The following is a 15,452-nucleotide window of genomic DNA, read 5'->3' on the forward strand; positions in this document are numbered from 1 at the left end:
GCAAAAAACAGCCAAAGTAAACATGCATCTAATACATTGTTACAAAGGAAAATTAAATCTTCTATTAACCAAATGGTAAATAACTTCCCACCTCATAAAGTACAGTCAAACCTTTGTGAATTAGCGAAGGTTCAAACTGAGACAGAAAATATACTAGTAAATCAAAATGGGGAAGGAAAAAAATGATGAAACTGAAGCACGAGATTTTGTAGAGCCAAAAAGAAGACAAAGAAAGAAAAGAAAAACAAATTATGGCACAGACGAAGGGGATACAAATTTTCGTGGAAAAACGGATAACAAAAAAAATTTGGTTATATATCACCAAAGTTCCAGATAACGAAACACAGGATAATATTACTCAATTTTTGCAAAATAAGTTAAAATCACAAGATGTGAGTGTAAAAAAGCTAGAGTTTGCAAATCCCCGTTCTGACAATCAATCATTTATGATTGGCGTCAGCCCAGAACATTTACAAATAGTGTATGATCCCATCTTTTGGCCAGAAAATATTGCTTTTAAAAGATTTCACTTCAGAAAAGGCAAGAGATTCCTGAGTGATCACAATAATTTAGGAGAAGCTGGTGCATCCCAACCACTGAGTTTTTTAGGATAAACGATTCCACAGAAAATCTTCAGGAAGACTCTTTGAAGATTTTTCATTTGAACATTCAGTGTCTCACTAATAAAGTTAACCAGTTGTGATTATATCTTGAAGATAAACGTCAGGATATTATTTGCTCGACTGAACATTGGCCAAATATAGACTGCTTGAATATTTTAAACATTCACAATTTTAACCTTATATCATGCTATTGCAGAAAAACTATGCAACACGGTGATGCTGCAATATATGCAAATGGCAAAATAACTTGTAAACCACTCCTTTTAGAATCGTTTTGTGTTGAACAACATGCAGAATTTTGTGGAATCATGTTAATTGAATCGAATACTGTCCTGATAACTACTTATAGGTCCTCTTTGTCCCAAGATTATGATTTAATTTTCAATAAAGTTGAATCAATCATCACAAGAATTTCAGATCAATACAAAAGGATAATCGTTATTGGAGATTTCAATATTGACATAAATAAACTCAATTATATTTCTAGAACTTGGCTAAATATTTTAGATTCTTTTGGTCTAAAACCTAAGATCGCTACTCCCACTAGAATGGGTCCTACATCTTCTAGTTGCATTGACAATATTATAACTAATATCCATGACTCTGAGTGTGTTGAAGGTATTTGTGATCCCTGTATTTCAGATCATATGGGGCAATACATACATATTCTCAAACAACAGATATGTAACGTCGAGATTAAATGATACAGACAAATAAACCAAGTGGGTTTAGATGGTATGAACCAAGCTCTACTTATTAACTGGCATATTTTCTATGATGATAAAAATCCATTAGAAGTATTAGCAGAAACCCTCAATAATACTTATAGTAATCTTGTTTCCAAATTTTTCCCTTTGAAGATATCTAAAAATAAATATGCCAAAAGATCAATAAACTTTTTCAATAATGATTTGCGCCAAATGAGAAATACATTGAATACACTTCAAACATTCAGCATCTCTTCCAAAAATCCTAAAGATAAAGCTATTTTCGCAGAATACAAACGAAGATACCAAAGTGAAATAAATTTGGCAAAAAGAAACTCCTAGGACCATATTATTCAAATGTCAAATAACAAAGTCAAGGATACATGGAGACTGATCAATTCTGAACAAAACTCTTCAAATACGGTCAATAAAAATACTACTACTATCAATCCAAATGAATTTAATATATTTTTTTAAATATACTCGAAAATATAACTAAATCTCTTCCAGCATGTAATACCAGTACATTAGACTATTTAAGTCGTTTTTCCAAACCGTGTGATTCTTTTTTCATGCTTCCTGTGCTTCATGAAGATGTAGTGGACGGAATTCATAAACTTAAAAACACAAATTGTTATGAAATTTATCATTTAAATAGTCGAATCCTCAAAGAAACTATAAACCTTCTTGTAGAACCTCTGATAGTTCACATAAGTAAATCACCAAGTATTTCACTGAAGGACATTTTCTGGATGTATATAAAATCGGCAAGGTAATACCCATCCATTAAAAAGAAGACCCGAATTCCCCTGATAATTGCCGACCTATTTCAATTATACCTTTTTTGGGAAAAATCGTTGAAATTATCGTTAAAGAGCGACAAATGCTATATCTGAATAAACACAATATTCTACATGAACATCAATTTGGATTCATCAGAAATAGATCCACCACCGACACAGTGCTTGAAGTCATCCAACAGGTGATTAGAAACGTAGAAAATGGAGACGGTTCTAACATTGTGGGATCTGAGCAAAGTTATTGACTGTGTAAACCATCATTTACTAATAGAGAAACTTGAATTTCATGGTATCAGATGATCAGCTTTAAAATTCTTCCAGTCTTATCTCTCATCTAAAAAGCAGGCAGTATACATAAATGATAACTTATCAGATGCAAGGTCTATGAATAATGGAATACCTCCATCTTGGGTCCATACCCTTCCAATTTGAAAAAAAGAATTTGAAAAAAAAATATGAAAAAATTAAAATTAAAAAAAAATTCAAACCAAGTTACTTCACGATATTTCCATTACTAGTATCGCCCGAAGACGATTGTGAATACTAACAATCGAAACGTCGTGAAGTAACTTGTATATTGAAATCTTTTTTAATTTAATTATTTTTATTTTTTTTATCAATTGTTCAATTTTTGCTTATTTTCATTCCTGTTTACCAAGTAGTTATTTCCATCTTTTATCTTGATTATTTTATTCATTTTATTGTATTTCATTTCACGTTTTACTGCTTAACATAATAATTGATACTTTAGCTGTTCATTTCAATCAGAGATTTCAAATCATATTAGGCAATGGAAGTTTGAATTAGTATAATTCACATATGCTAAGATTAAATTGGGTCGGATATTCAGACAACTTATATTGAATGGGGTACAAGGAACATTGCTTATTCAGTTACATATATATATATATATATATATATATATATATATATATATATATATATATATATATATATATATATATATATATATATATATATATATATATATCAGACAATGACAGAAATCTGTCTAAACTTATTTTCTTTGAAATCGATTTGACTTTAAATTCGAATAAGTAACTTCCAACAAATGATAGCGCCACTCGTGGTTATCTTTTAAACGTTCACAAAAACCAGACTACAAAAGTCATTAAACTCTATTGAAAACACTCGTGTTTGAAATCATATGCGTCTCTCGAAGCATATGATTATAATGAATAAGCAAGATATATTAGTTTTTTGTTGAAATAATTCAACTGAATGTACAAAAATGGAAGAATTCAACTAGAACCTAACTCCCTTCATTCATGAAATTAGTAACATGGACTCAAAGAAGGAAAATATAACTATACATATAAGGTTTAACTAGACATGTCACCAAACATACAAAGTTTAGCTGATAATGAAAAATCAATTTTGAGGTAAATATCACACCGTGGTACTAGTATGGAATTTGCCCATCCGGAAGTTTAGTCAGATGGTTTTTTCAAATAGCAAATATCATTTACCGTTTTTGAGGTCGGTACTTGAAAAAAAAAGAAGTGATAGTCCTTAAGGAATGAAAGTCAAGAGTTTTATGCTCATTATACTTCGTGCCTATATCAAGGAGTGGTGGTCTGTTGTTATAGTGCAGATATTCCTGAAATTGAGATGCATAAATAACAAAACATAAGGAAACTAGAATTGAACTATGTGGGACTCCATTGAATGTCAAAAATAAATTAAATTTATTCTGCTTAAGTGATGTATACTGGAAGTGACCAGTAAGATAATTTGTCAAGAGGCCCACTGAATCATGTGAAAAATCAAGATAATGTAATCAACTCAACAAAAGTTTGTACAATTCTGTCAAATTCTTTGGAAGAATAATTGTCATCCACAACCTTGAATAGTGCCATAGTGAAGCTACGCGCTTATCAAAATCCTGATTACCTACATGAATAGAATAGAATATTTTATTAGTGTTAAAATAAACATTGAGTTTTTACACAGGTCAATACAGCACAGATAGAGAAATATAAGTAATAAATTATATAAAATATATCGAAGTAGGTACATAGGTTTCACAATCTCAACAATTTGAAGTTTTCATTTAATTTTCTATTATTTCTCTATCAGCTTTTATAGTCCTTTTTGTGTTAATGACTTTCCAAGAGACTCTTGCAGTATACTGTCTGAATGTTCAATGAAGTCAGTGTTTGCCTTGCTCTTTGCCTCATCAATAGTTTGCTTTTATTTGTGAGTTTATACTTTTAGTGCGAGTTCATCACACCTGAAGCAGCATATAAATCGCTGAGTCTATACATCTCATCCCTCATTTTTCTTATATCATCAGTAAACCACTTGACTGAAGTTGAAGTTTTCTCCCTGACACTTTTTATTTTTACCTCGGGAAATGATATTTTCATATATTCAAGAAATATTTCATAGTATATGTTCCATTTATCATTAATATTGATATCTGAGGCTATGAAGTCATAATTGTGATTTTCTAACAATTGATAGATTATGAGTTTTACTCTGTTGGTTAAAGATCTATAAGTGAATCTTTCATTTACTGCTTTGTTTTCCAATAGGTGTGGTATATTGATTTTTATGTCAATAGCCCCATGATCAGATAGTGAGGGAACATATACGCTACTTTCAGTGTTCAGCTTCCCATGGAAGTTAATGAAGATATTGTCAATATAGTTATCTTGTTGGCTCAAATATCATTTGAGTGAATCCGTAGGAGCTTATAATATCCAAGTATTTGAATTTCCTCGTATTGTTTGGCGAATCTACAGCTGATATCTCACAATGCATTTTACAGCTCAGTGCAACTAAGTTACTTCTGTTTTCAAATCTCATATTTTCTCTACACAAAATAAGTGTACTGCCATAAGTGTACTGCCATAAGTGTACCTACTTCTTGCATATGAAGATGAGACTACATAGTTATTTATACCTAATACTTGAATTTTTTGAGATGGGTTCCAGATGGGTCACTAGACAATGATCTTTGAAAAGAGTACAAGAGTGCAGTCGGTGACATTCAACTTTTTCAAACAGATTATCAAGTCTAATAATATACAATTTGTTGCGAAGTAACGAGTTGGTTCTCCCATGATATGTAGTTCATTGTTCCTTTCTTCAAAAGGAATTCAGAAAATTAGGTGTAATAAAGGGCACACTGAAATGTTTTCATAAATATTGGCTATAAATTGAATAATCAGAAAAAAAATTAAATTTCTTTACCTCGCTTTCTTTAATTAATTGACATTTCAAAAAATAATCCTTTTCAGTTTTCAAAATAAAAAAAATCACTCGTAAAAAACGCCATAATCATTTTTTGTTTAGATTTGCCTTTGCTTAATTTTCAGATTGTTGAAGGTGAAAGTAAAAGTTCCATCATTTGCGATGGCCTTGTGTAGAAAAATAGGAACAATCTGTAAATATATGTAACAAAGACATTGAAAGAAAACAAAAAGTTCTGACTGGAGCCAATAACAAAACAAAAGTTCAAAAAAATATTATTATCACTGTATCGAAAACACTTTTCCCTCACCAGAACAAAAATGCTATTTCATCATTTCGGAGTCCCATTGTCTAATATAAATTGATTTGATAACCCTGAAAAAAAATATTTTAAATTCACCGAAAATAACAATTTTGAAATAATTATTATTATTTTAATAATAATAATAATTTCAATAACAATTTGTAATTTCAGTTTTTTGTTTAATAAAATTGTTATTTTCGGTTCATTTTTTCAATTTTTTTTTATTTTTTTCAGGGTTATCAAATCAAGTCCTATTATTTGTGATGGCCTTGTATAATAGAAACAATCTATAAACATGGCAAACAGACAACTAAAAGAAAACAAAGAGTCCTGATTGGAACCAACAACAAAACAAAAGTTTCAACAGGCAACCAAACTATTGAAGCTGATAGAAAACAAATAGATATCCAAGTCTATTCTGAAATTGCGACAAAAAGTTTTCTTGCAGACCTTAAGGGTTTACTTGTAGGTCAAATTGATACTTCTGAGTCTTGCATTAAAAAGACCATACCCAATAGAAAAGCACTAACAAATACCTATGTTCCAGAAAAAGTTCCGGTGGACAAACAATGAAGTTAGCTCATAACAGGACTACAGGGAAAAAAATTCTCCAAGTGCGTACAAAAAAGTCACTGAAGTTTAGTGTGTAAGCAATTGTGAAATCTTGTACCTACCTCAGATAATTCTGTGGAATTTACTGAACAGGACTTTGTCATGATAGTAAACCACACCTACAAATTATTGATGAATTCTTTTTGAAGCTGAAATACAGTAACCCTTTAGTAATAACACAACCCTATAGGTAAGATAGAATGCATATATAAGAAAAAATGTCATATGGCAAGGGTCCTGTTGACATATTCAGAAAAATATTTTTATGTGAATCAAACATGTTCAACTAATACTGAAAAAAATGTAGAAACAGTCAGTTCTACTAACCAGTCCAATTCTTTTAATATAACGGACATTACTATAATTAAAGAAAACACTTAACCAATTCTATGACAAAGTTTTGGAACACCTATGGGATCTAAAATAACCCCAATATCAAATATTAGTTGATTTGCTTGAAGGCATGATTCCAAAATTAACTTTAAAATTCCTGTTTTGAAAAAATATAATGATGACACCAAAAGTGAAATCACATTTATTTTCTATGATTTTTGTCTTGCTACCTTTTGTAATAACTCATTACCTCGTAACCTAGTAAGAAATTTTCTATAAAAGGAACAAAGTTGGTCTGTATTATTTATTGTTGGTAGGTTTGACGATTTCAGAATAGTTTTTCTGTGAGTATACCAAAAATCTCATTTTTAAGGTAAATGCGATAACTAATAAAAATGAATATCAAGAAAGTCCATAGAAAAAAGTACCACCCATAGAAAATAGAAAAGACATTTTTCCACTGCCTGCCTGATATCCATTAATATTCTCATTCAATTTCTGGATGGTTTGAGAAAAATGAAAACAAGTAACATAATTCCATTGAAAAAAAATTTTGTGAATCATTTTCAGGGGCACAAAATGTCAATAATCCCTTATTGAAGGGTAGTAACTAGACCTGTTTTGCAAAACTATTCTTACCTATAGCAGAAAAGTCGAGTTCCACCATGATTTCTGACTAGCTTTCAAACATCACAACACTAATTTTCATTCACAAATATAAAATAAAAATTAATAAGAATAACCACAGATAAACGCGAACAGAACATATTAACAATCACATACGTTAAGAGTCTAAGCACTAACTAAAAAACAATGTTGCCATTGGGATAAAATAATTGTGGGTAGATTGACAGATGAAAAATCGGTAGGAATATTAAACCACAGAGAAGCGACGGAACGTCAATTGAGATATCCGACTACGCATGACCTTAAAATAAAATATTAAAATACATAATGATTCCATTCTTGTTATCAATTCAACCAACATAAGGAAATGGAAGTACCAAAATAGGATAAAATATTTCAAACATATTTCAGTTCATTATAATGTACTTGGGTCATAAATTGTTATATTTTTTGAGAATACCAATTCCAGAGAATTTTGTGGAATACATTGAAAAAACTGCAAAAATTTCACATAGTTATGAAACAATACAAATTACAATATTACAAATTGGGTAACGTTCCATATCAACTGAAATACAGGGTATAACATAAGTACGTTAAAATATTCAAGTGACGTATTCCTGAGATAATTTTAAGAAAAAAAGTCTATCATTTTCAGGGGCACAAAATGTCAATAATCCCTTATTGAAGGGTAGTAACTAGACCTGTTTTGCAAAACTATTCTTACCTATAGCAGAAAAGTCGAGTTCCACCATGATTTCTGACTAGCTTTCAAACATCACAACACTAATTTCCATTCACAAATATAAAATAAGAATAACACTTGTGTCCGAAAATGCTTCATTTTGGAGATACTGGGTGTTGAAATTGAATTTTTTTGTTCGCCTTTCGAAAATAACTCTTACAAAAATGAGTTATTTGCACGAAATTCGGTACCCGGGTTTCTTTGATGTGGGAAATCATAATTTCGTATTAATTTTCATGTAACATCTAGAGGGCGCTGCGTACGCTGTCATTATTTATTTCAAATTGCCTTAACTTTTTTGACAGTAAACTTTTGGTACTTTCCCTGAAAAAAACCTAATTTCCACACCTTTTCCAAGTAAAAAAGGTACACCTCCTCAACAACGCTGGAGGTGATCGTTTTCGAATATTTACAATTTTCTATATCGGTGCATATTACTTTCTAGCCAAATTTGATTTCAATAATTTTTGTCACTCTCTGCTTGCAAATTAATTTAATTAAATCGAGTAGGCTATGAAAGTTTGTTTATAAAAATAGAAGTTCGCTGTCACATTTTTAACTGTTAATTGACAAATTCACAGTTCGGAGTTTATAAAGTGATTTTTTGGTACCATGCCCGACTTTACGAATACTGAAATGGCTGATATGGTTTTTCCATACGGCTTGGCTGACGGAAATTCAAGCGAGGCCAGACGCATCTGGCAGGAAAGGTATCCCCAACGCGTGACTCCCTGTGCAGCGACATTTGCGAATCTTTTGGAGCAAATTCTGCAGTAGGACGCCACGGACTACAAAAACTGTAGAATTAGAGAAGGCATTTCTCGAAGAAATTAGTGAACATCCAGAGACAAGTACAAGAAAAATTAGTCAAACTTTAAATGTGAGTCACATGACAGTTCACAGAATTTTAAAGGAACAGCAATTATATCCTTATCATCCCCTACGTTTGAATGGAGATGCTTACCTACATTTTTTGAAACACGAGCTTTTCCAGCTTATGGAAGATGTTCTCATTGGTCTCCGAAATCACTCTTGGTTTATGCACGATGGAGCTCCTGCTCATTTTAGTGTGATAGCAAGAAGTTTTTTAGACGTAGCATATCCCCAACGATGGATAGGAAGAGGAGGCACTGAGCATTGGCCCCCGAGGTCACCGGACCTCAATCCCGTCGGTTTTTCGTTTAGGGATACCTAAAATCACTAGTTTATGCTAGCCCCATTCAAAACGAGAAAATGTTGAGGTATCGCATCATAGCTTGCTGCGAAACGATAAGAAACACTCCGGGCATTTTTCAACGGGTGCGGAATTCTTTGATAAGGAGAGCAGAAGCTTGTATTACTGTTGGGGGTCGTCACTTTGAACAGTTGTTGCATTAGTTGTTACGTTGAATTTTCGTTCATTTTCCCAATAAATAACATAGTATTTCTCCGAACTGTTTTTTTTTTACCAACTCCGAAATGTGGCACTTTCTAATTGAATAATTAAACCTGACAATTTTTTTAAAATTTATACTGCGTATAAATTTTGATAAAAATAACTAAAACTGCAAAAAACTCATGACAAAAACATACCATGTTTTGAAAATTTCGACAATCTGTATTTCGAAAACGAATCATTCTTCGTTAAACATTTTATAGGAAAAAGTTGTTCGTTTTGACGAGATCCACCACATACTTAGTTTTTGTAATATTCTCAGCAACTTCACTTAGCGCCCTAGGAGCTAAGTAATATGCATCGATATAGAAAATCGTAAATATCTCGAAAACGATCACCTCCAGCGTTGTTGAGGAGGTGTACCTTTTTTACTTGGAAAAGGTGTGGAAACTAGGTTTTTTCGTGAAAAGTACCAAAAGTTTACTGTCAAAAAAGTTATGGCAATTTGAAATAAATAATGACAGCGTACGCAGCGCCCTCTAGATGTAACATGAAAATTGATACGCAATTATGATTTCCCACGTCAAAAAAAACCCGGGTACCGAATTTTGTGCAAATAACTTATTTTTTGCAAGAGTCATTTCCGAAAAGCGAACAAAAACATTCAATTTCAACACCCCGTATCTCCGAAACGGAGCATTTTCGGACACAAGTTCATATAGACTTTTTTCCTCAAAATTTGTCTCAGGAATACGTCACTTGAATATTTTAAAGTACTTATGTTACACCCTGTACAGATATATACAGAGAGAGATATATATGATACGTATCAAAAATGGAACAATTCGTGGACACAACACTCCAAAAAGAGGGGTAAACCGCGGACACGTGTTTCTGGCTATTGGCCTCATCAGCGCGGTGCAGCCAAGTGCAAAGATGGGCAACACTTGTTTGCCGAGAGCAGGAAACAACACATATGCACGGAGTGCATATTACAAAATGTTTTTTTCTTCAATACCTTAAATAAGGTAACATACCTTATTGTTCTAATTTGATTATTGACAAGGAAAATGCGATGTGACACCTCGGTCAGGTTTACAGATACTGAAACAAAGCAGCAGAATGAAATTCGGCACATTTTTCAGTAATGCATTTTTTCTATTTTACAGTAGGAAAGGATCATGGGACACAATTTTCGATATATTTTCAATAAAACAAATATGCGGTTTACATGAGTAATATCTACCTAGCAGGTAGCTAATATTGATTTATGTTCCAGGAAATAGAGTATTAGGTATTTGTCAGAAAAGTATTAGTATGAGTATTGAAACACAATAAACATAAAAAGAGGAGGATTGCATTTGTTAGTTGTTCTATTTATGGCCGAGTGTCCAAACTAGTGATTCATTTTAGTGGGTTTGAAACAATGATGAAATATGGTAGAATCAAGTTTGTGGTAAAGGCGACAAAATCATTGTTCGTTCGATTCTATTGAATGTGAAATTGGAATTTTTTTGAAGAAAAGAGAATTGAAATTTTCTATGTTTTTTACCAATTTTATTTGTAACTAACGTTACTGCAGTTTCGTCCTATGAGGACATTTTCTAACTTATACATTAAACTCATGTATAAAGTTTGAAAATGTCCTTATAGAGGACGAAACTGCAGTAACGTTAGTTACAAATGAAAGTGGTAAAAAACATAGAAAGTTTCATTTCTCTTTCCATCATTATGATTTCCTACCACGCAGTAACGGCTACACCCATCAATTTATACATGACTTTCTTTTCAATTATGTATTGATGGAATAGTACCTAAATCAACGTCTAGCAAAATTCCCAAACAACTTCAACTACTCGTAATGCGAAATTGAGTCATTAAAAAAAAAAGTATAAAAAACTTATACATGAGTTTAATGTATAAGTTTGAAAATGCCCTTATAATAGGATGAAACTGCAGTAACGTCAGTTACCAATAAAAGTGATAAAAAACATAGAAAGTTTCAATTCTCTTTTCTTCATTATGATTTCCTACCACGTAGTAACGGCTCATTCATCAATTTATTGATAGAATTTTTTTAATATGACGAAATTATCCAGAATAATTTCTGATGAATTAATCCATATAATTTATCCCAAAATAAATTAGAGTGAAGAATAAATGAACAAAGAATATTTTGAAATATCATCATACGTGAAAATAAAATACCTTACGAATATTTTATATTACCAGGCAAATAAACACGAGCGTTTCTATTGTAAATGCAGTATTTTTTGCGTTAAGCGGGATAAAAGATAGTTTCGCCATCTATTTCAGTTTTCTTCCACGATGTCCTCTGATACGTATTCCTCCTGATTGCACCTTTGTATAATAGATGGTGAAAAGACGCATATCGAAATCTATCATAACGATATCATTGTAAAGCTGAGAGGGAATCATTAGACAATGATAATTAATACCTTTGTATTTAGTCTATATACAAAGATAATACTGAATACTGAAATAATATAGTATAAAGATAATAATGTAGGATAATAGTGAAATGATGATGAACATAATACATATTACAAACAATAAATAAATGAATAAATAATAAAGATATTTATAATATGGACACAGTAACAATTAGGTAGGTAGTAGGTACCCACGAATTTATTTCACATGAAGGTACCTAATCTACGAGATCATTAGTATCAACCTCAGAGTAATAATAAGACATAGAGTTGCCATGCCTAAACCAATACAATACATGTATTCAGGGCCGTCGCCGTGAGGGATGGGGGGGACCCTCCCCCCCTGCTTTTTCAACTTGGGAAAAAGTTGGGAAGTGAAAATAGAAAAAAATAATTGCAAAAAAATGCATAAAAATGAAAAAAATTAAAATGAGAGAAAAGAAAGGGAGAGGTAATAAGGAAAGGGAAGGAACCAGGACAAAGTTGGGATTTCTCAACATGCATAACTTGGAGATACCATACTTTGAAATTCTGAGTTGTTTGAAAACTTCAAAAAAGTTTAATTTCTCCTAAGTAAGAGAATAGTTGAACAGTCCACAAATTTTGAAGTGACAATTTTACAAAATTCCAACTTTTCGCTGTTTATTCGACTTGGAAAAGTAGGGATATTTCGAGCCGTGAAGATAGAAAAAATAATAGTAGAAAACAAAAAGCACAATATATTATTCAAGTGTTGTTTCCTTTCATTTGTATTGAATATTCCTATATGGTGGATATGGTGGAAGAACAAGGACCTTGGTTCAAAGTAGAATAATTCCCATTATTATTTTTATAATTACCAAAATTTATTTTTGTTTGTGCATACCCCAACTAGCATACTCATTCAGCCAATCTTTGGATAGCTAAGTAAGAAAATTAATATATTATAGTAGTTACTAATCCCTCGGCTTTTATTTTTTCAGAAGTTGGGAAATTTTGCGGGTGGGGTTGGGAAAATTTGGATTCCCTCCCCTCCACTGGTTTTTCTTTTCGCTACGGACCTGCATGTATTTGAAACAGGTATTTGACAACTTACAGCATCGTGTTTTGAGTGGGTTATGTTAATAGCTTCCCGAGCCACCTAGAGGGCACCTTCATAGTTTGTAGTCCCATCAGCCATGTCGCATCAGCAAAATCAACTTCGACTAGACTAGCCGCATTACCACCTAGGCCATAATTGATTATTAAATCTGATTGAAATAGGTTTCTTTGTCAACCAGTTGTCGTTTCCATAGAAACGACCACCTTAAAAAGTTGAATCTTGCGCTAGCTAAGAATTGACTAGGTTTTTTAGGTTTGTTTGATTCTTAGACGGAATAAGCTAATTATATAATATTTGTAGTGTAACTAAAATGATTTCACTTTGGTAATTACATAATTTTATTTCATTCATGTATTAGAAAATACCCAACTACCATATTTTTTCTTTCAATTAAGTATGTGTTAACGTTAGTGCCACCCTTCGACAATGGTCCTTTCATACTGACATATCAAAATAGTAACATATACAGAAAAATCAGGATTTTCAAAGCTCTAATTCTGATTACCAGTGTTTTAGTTATGAAAATAGAAAGCGTCTCCATTTATTTTTCTAATATAAGATTGATATTTTTTGTTGAGAAATTAGTTTTATTTTGGAAATTTAATATTTGATATATATCTATTATTCAATAAAGGGTGGTGAAAGTGGGTTCAACAAATTGTTATTATATTGAAAATTGTCATAAACGTTCCATAAGCTGATTCGTTCCAAAACCTCCAAAAATATAGTCTACGGGTTCATTTTCATTTCCATCAAATCAATCAAATGTGATTGTGGTGAGAATTGGTAGATACATCAAATGTCATTTTCAATAAAATCAACAATGTTTCAATCGAAATTAAAAGAACTCTTTTGTGTAATTTTGCTGGTTCCATAAAAAATATAAACTAAAAGGGAAAACATATTGTTCAAAATGAAAATGTTTTGCAGTACTTTTTGCTAATGAAACATAATAGTGCTTCTTCTAGCTTTTTCGATTCATCAAGTTCATCGTTCATCAGAGGATGAACCTAACCTAACTAAAATTCAATTCACCAATCTTTCCAGCTGGTGGAAATATCATGATTTGGTGTATCTATCAAGTTTTTTGATATAACACCATAAGACATTAGTGAAAATAAAAATGTACCCTATTATTTTTAACATACCAAAAGATACCAATGTTCAAATGGTACTTAACTGTTGATACTTGTACTGACATCGCCCTCTGGTAGTCAGGGTAAGTACTAAAAAATGTAGGTAACACGAAAATGCCACTTCTGAGATTCTATAGGCTTTGTATTCTTTGGCAATGAAGAAAAAACATTGACAGAGATGAGTTATCTTTTTAAAATTTGCATGTTTTTTGTAATGTGAAAAATAAAGAAAAATCAATATGTTATTTCAATGAATCAATTCAACTCATAATCATATCAAACCTGAATACAAATCGCAATAAATAGGAAACAAAAAGTAATTTTCATAAAGAAGTTATTGTTAATAACCAAATCGACAGCAAAAATTTAATTCATCGATTCCAAAGGAATTTAAAATAATGAATTTTGAAATTAATTCAATATTTTTTTTTGTTTTTATATCATTGCTATTTTTTTTTCAAAACATATTGGGCTTGTTTATAACAATGCGTTTTCTTTGTGATGGAGTATTTTTAATTTGGAGTTTGATAACTTTGAAATGAACTTATCGTATCGAAATTCTCTTTCACTTTGAAATGTTTACTTTCACTACGAAACACGCTTCGTTGTGTTAACCGTTTTTAGGGTTAAACAATTTTTTTCGTCAATAAATGTTATTATAAGAAAATTCTTAAAATTACTTTGACAAGCGACAGAATGCTATTGTTAAAATTCTCATCAGTATCCCCACATCTTCTTGATAATTTATTTCCATTTAAGCGATGAATACCTAGTATCGAAAATAAGGAACAGTTTGATGAATACGCGTTATTATTTGGAAATCAGAGTTATGCTAACAGTTTATTCATGTAAACAAGAAATGTATACTTCATATATTACAAAAAATTTCACAATTATCATGGAATTGAAAATAAACGGTGCAGGTCGGCAGAAATTCTTGCAGGTCAGGTCTACCAGACATGAATCTCGACTAGGTTAATCATTTTCCACAAAAAAAAATCCAATCATCCCCACCCTTTGAGTATGAAAAATGTTCACAATTCTCATAAAACTGAAAGTAAACCTTGCAGGTCGGCAGCAATTCTTGCAGGTCGCATCTCCCAGATATAATTCTCGACCAGGTTAATCACATTCGATAATAAAAAATCCAATCCGCACCCTTGGTATATAAAAAATTTCACATTTCTTCTAAAATTGAAAATGAACTCAAATAGATCAATCATTTTAGAGTAATGAACTCCGTATCTCTACCTATACAAAAATTTCACATTTCTAATAAATTATCTTCTCATCGTGGTGTCTGAAAAAGTGTTTGTTTCAAACAGTTTATGATTTATTTATACTGCATTCAAAAAGTACATCTAATCACACACAGAATTTGAAATTATGATAAAGCGGCAGTCAGTAGGTATTGAAGCTAGAACACCAGTAACGAAA

The 15,452-nt window shown here is 31.5% G+C and overlaps 1 protein-coding gene across 1 annotated transcript in view; it reads right to left on the reverse strand.

Moving 5' to 3' along the window:
- The window catches only part of Myo81F (unconventional myosin 81F), a 359,268-nt gene extending 351,799 nt beyond the window's left edge, over positions 1–7,469 (reverse strand). The window contains exon 1 of the mRNA XM_074185988.1: positions 7,238–7,469. Within this exon, the coding sequence (XP_074042089.1) occupies positions 7,238–7,265 (28 nt within the window). The 5' untranslated portion in view covers positions 7,266–7,469. The remainder of the gene's footprint in view (positions 1–7,237) is intronic.
- Between the last annotated feature and the right edge of the window lie 7,983 nt (positions 7,470–15,452).

The sequence above is a fragment of the Leptinotarsa decemlineata genome, unplaced genomic scaffold (assembly GCF_025532065.1).
Source record: "Leptinotarsa decemlineata unplaced genomic scaffold, Ldec_3_MD MMD2_tig00078422_RagTag_RagTag, whole genome shotgun sequence".
In the NCBI taxonomy this organism is placed as follows: Eukaryota; Metazoa; Arthropoda; class Insecta; order Coleoptera; family Chrysomelidae; genus Leptinotarsa; species Leptinotarsa decemlineata.